General features: G+C 37.7%; 1 protein-coding gene across 3 annotated transcripts in view; it reads left to right on the top strand.

The window, feature by feature from the left end:
* Window positions 1-698, top strand: part of USP8 (ubiquitin specific peptidase 8) — a 75,703-nt gene that overhangs the window by 24,492 nt on the left and 50,513 nt on the right. Inside the window, exon 4 of one of the 3 annotated variants that reach the window (XM_008058395.2) lies at window positions 90-175. The exons of the other annotated variants lie outside the window; for them this stretch is intronic. Within the exon in view, the coding sequence (XP_008056586.2) occupies window positions 90-175 (86 nt within the window). The remainder of the gene's footprint in view (window positions 1-89; window positions 176-698) is intronic. 3 annotated transcript variants of the gene reach the window in all.

The following is a 698-nucleotide window of genomic DNA, read 5'->3' as shown; positions in this document are numbered from 1 at the left end:
TAGAAGCACCATGATTTTGATATTTTTAGCATTAGGGCTATATGTAGTGCCCAGTACTAACAGCTTGGAATTTTTTCCTATAATTTTAGGACTATTTTCATTCAATGCTTGGACCTGCAAACATCAAAAAAGCTATTGAAGAAGCTGAAAGACTCTCTGAAAGCCTTAAACTAAGGTATAGACATTATGAAATTTTAAAAATAATATACATTTAAAACATTTTTTTTATTTTAAAGATGTGGAGTACAGTTCAGAGTTAGGTATACAAATGTCCATTATGCAAGTACCCTTGTTGATGAGGTGTGTCCCCCACCCCAGCAGTTTCCCACTACTGCCAGTCCTTTTCTTATAGTATTACAATAATTGTTCAAGGTCTACTTATAAGTGAGAACATGTGATACTCAGTTCTTTGTTTCTGTGATAGATCACTCAGTGTTTTAGACTCTAAGTCCATCCAAGTTGCTGCGAAGTTCATAATTTTGTCCATCTTTATGACTGCTTAATTAAAATAAATATACATTTAGAAAATAAAAATAATTTTTAGAGCCGAGCTCGGTGGCTCAGCCTGTAATCCCACGCCTTTGGGAGGCTGAGGTGAGTGGATTGCCTGAGCCCACGGGTTCAAGACCCGCCTGGGCAGCGAGACCTCATCTCTACAATAAATCAAAAAATCAGCAGGGTGTGGTAGCGCATGCCTG

This window comes from Carlito syrichta, unplaced genomic scaffold (genome assembly GCF_000164805.1).
Source record: "Carlito syrichta isolate Samal-C Ts95f unplaced genomic scaffold, Tarsius_syrichta-2.0.1 Scaffold303328, whole genome shotgun sequence".
In the NCBI taxonomy this organism is placed as follows: domain Eukaryota; kingdom Metazoa; phylum Chordata; class Mammalia; order Primates; family Tarsiidae; genus Carlito; species Carlito syrichta.
The sequence above is the reverse complement of the archived record's forward strand: the minus strand, read 5'-3'. Positions and strand labels throughout refer to the sequence as shown.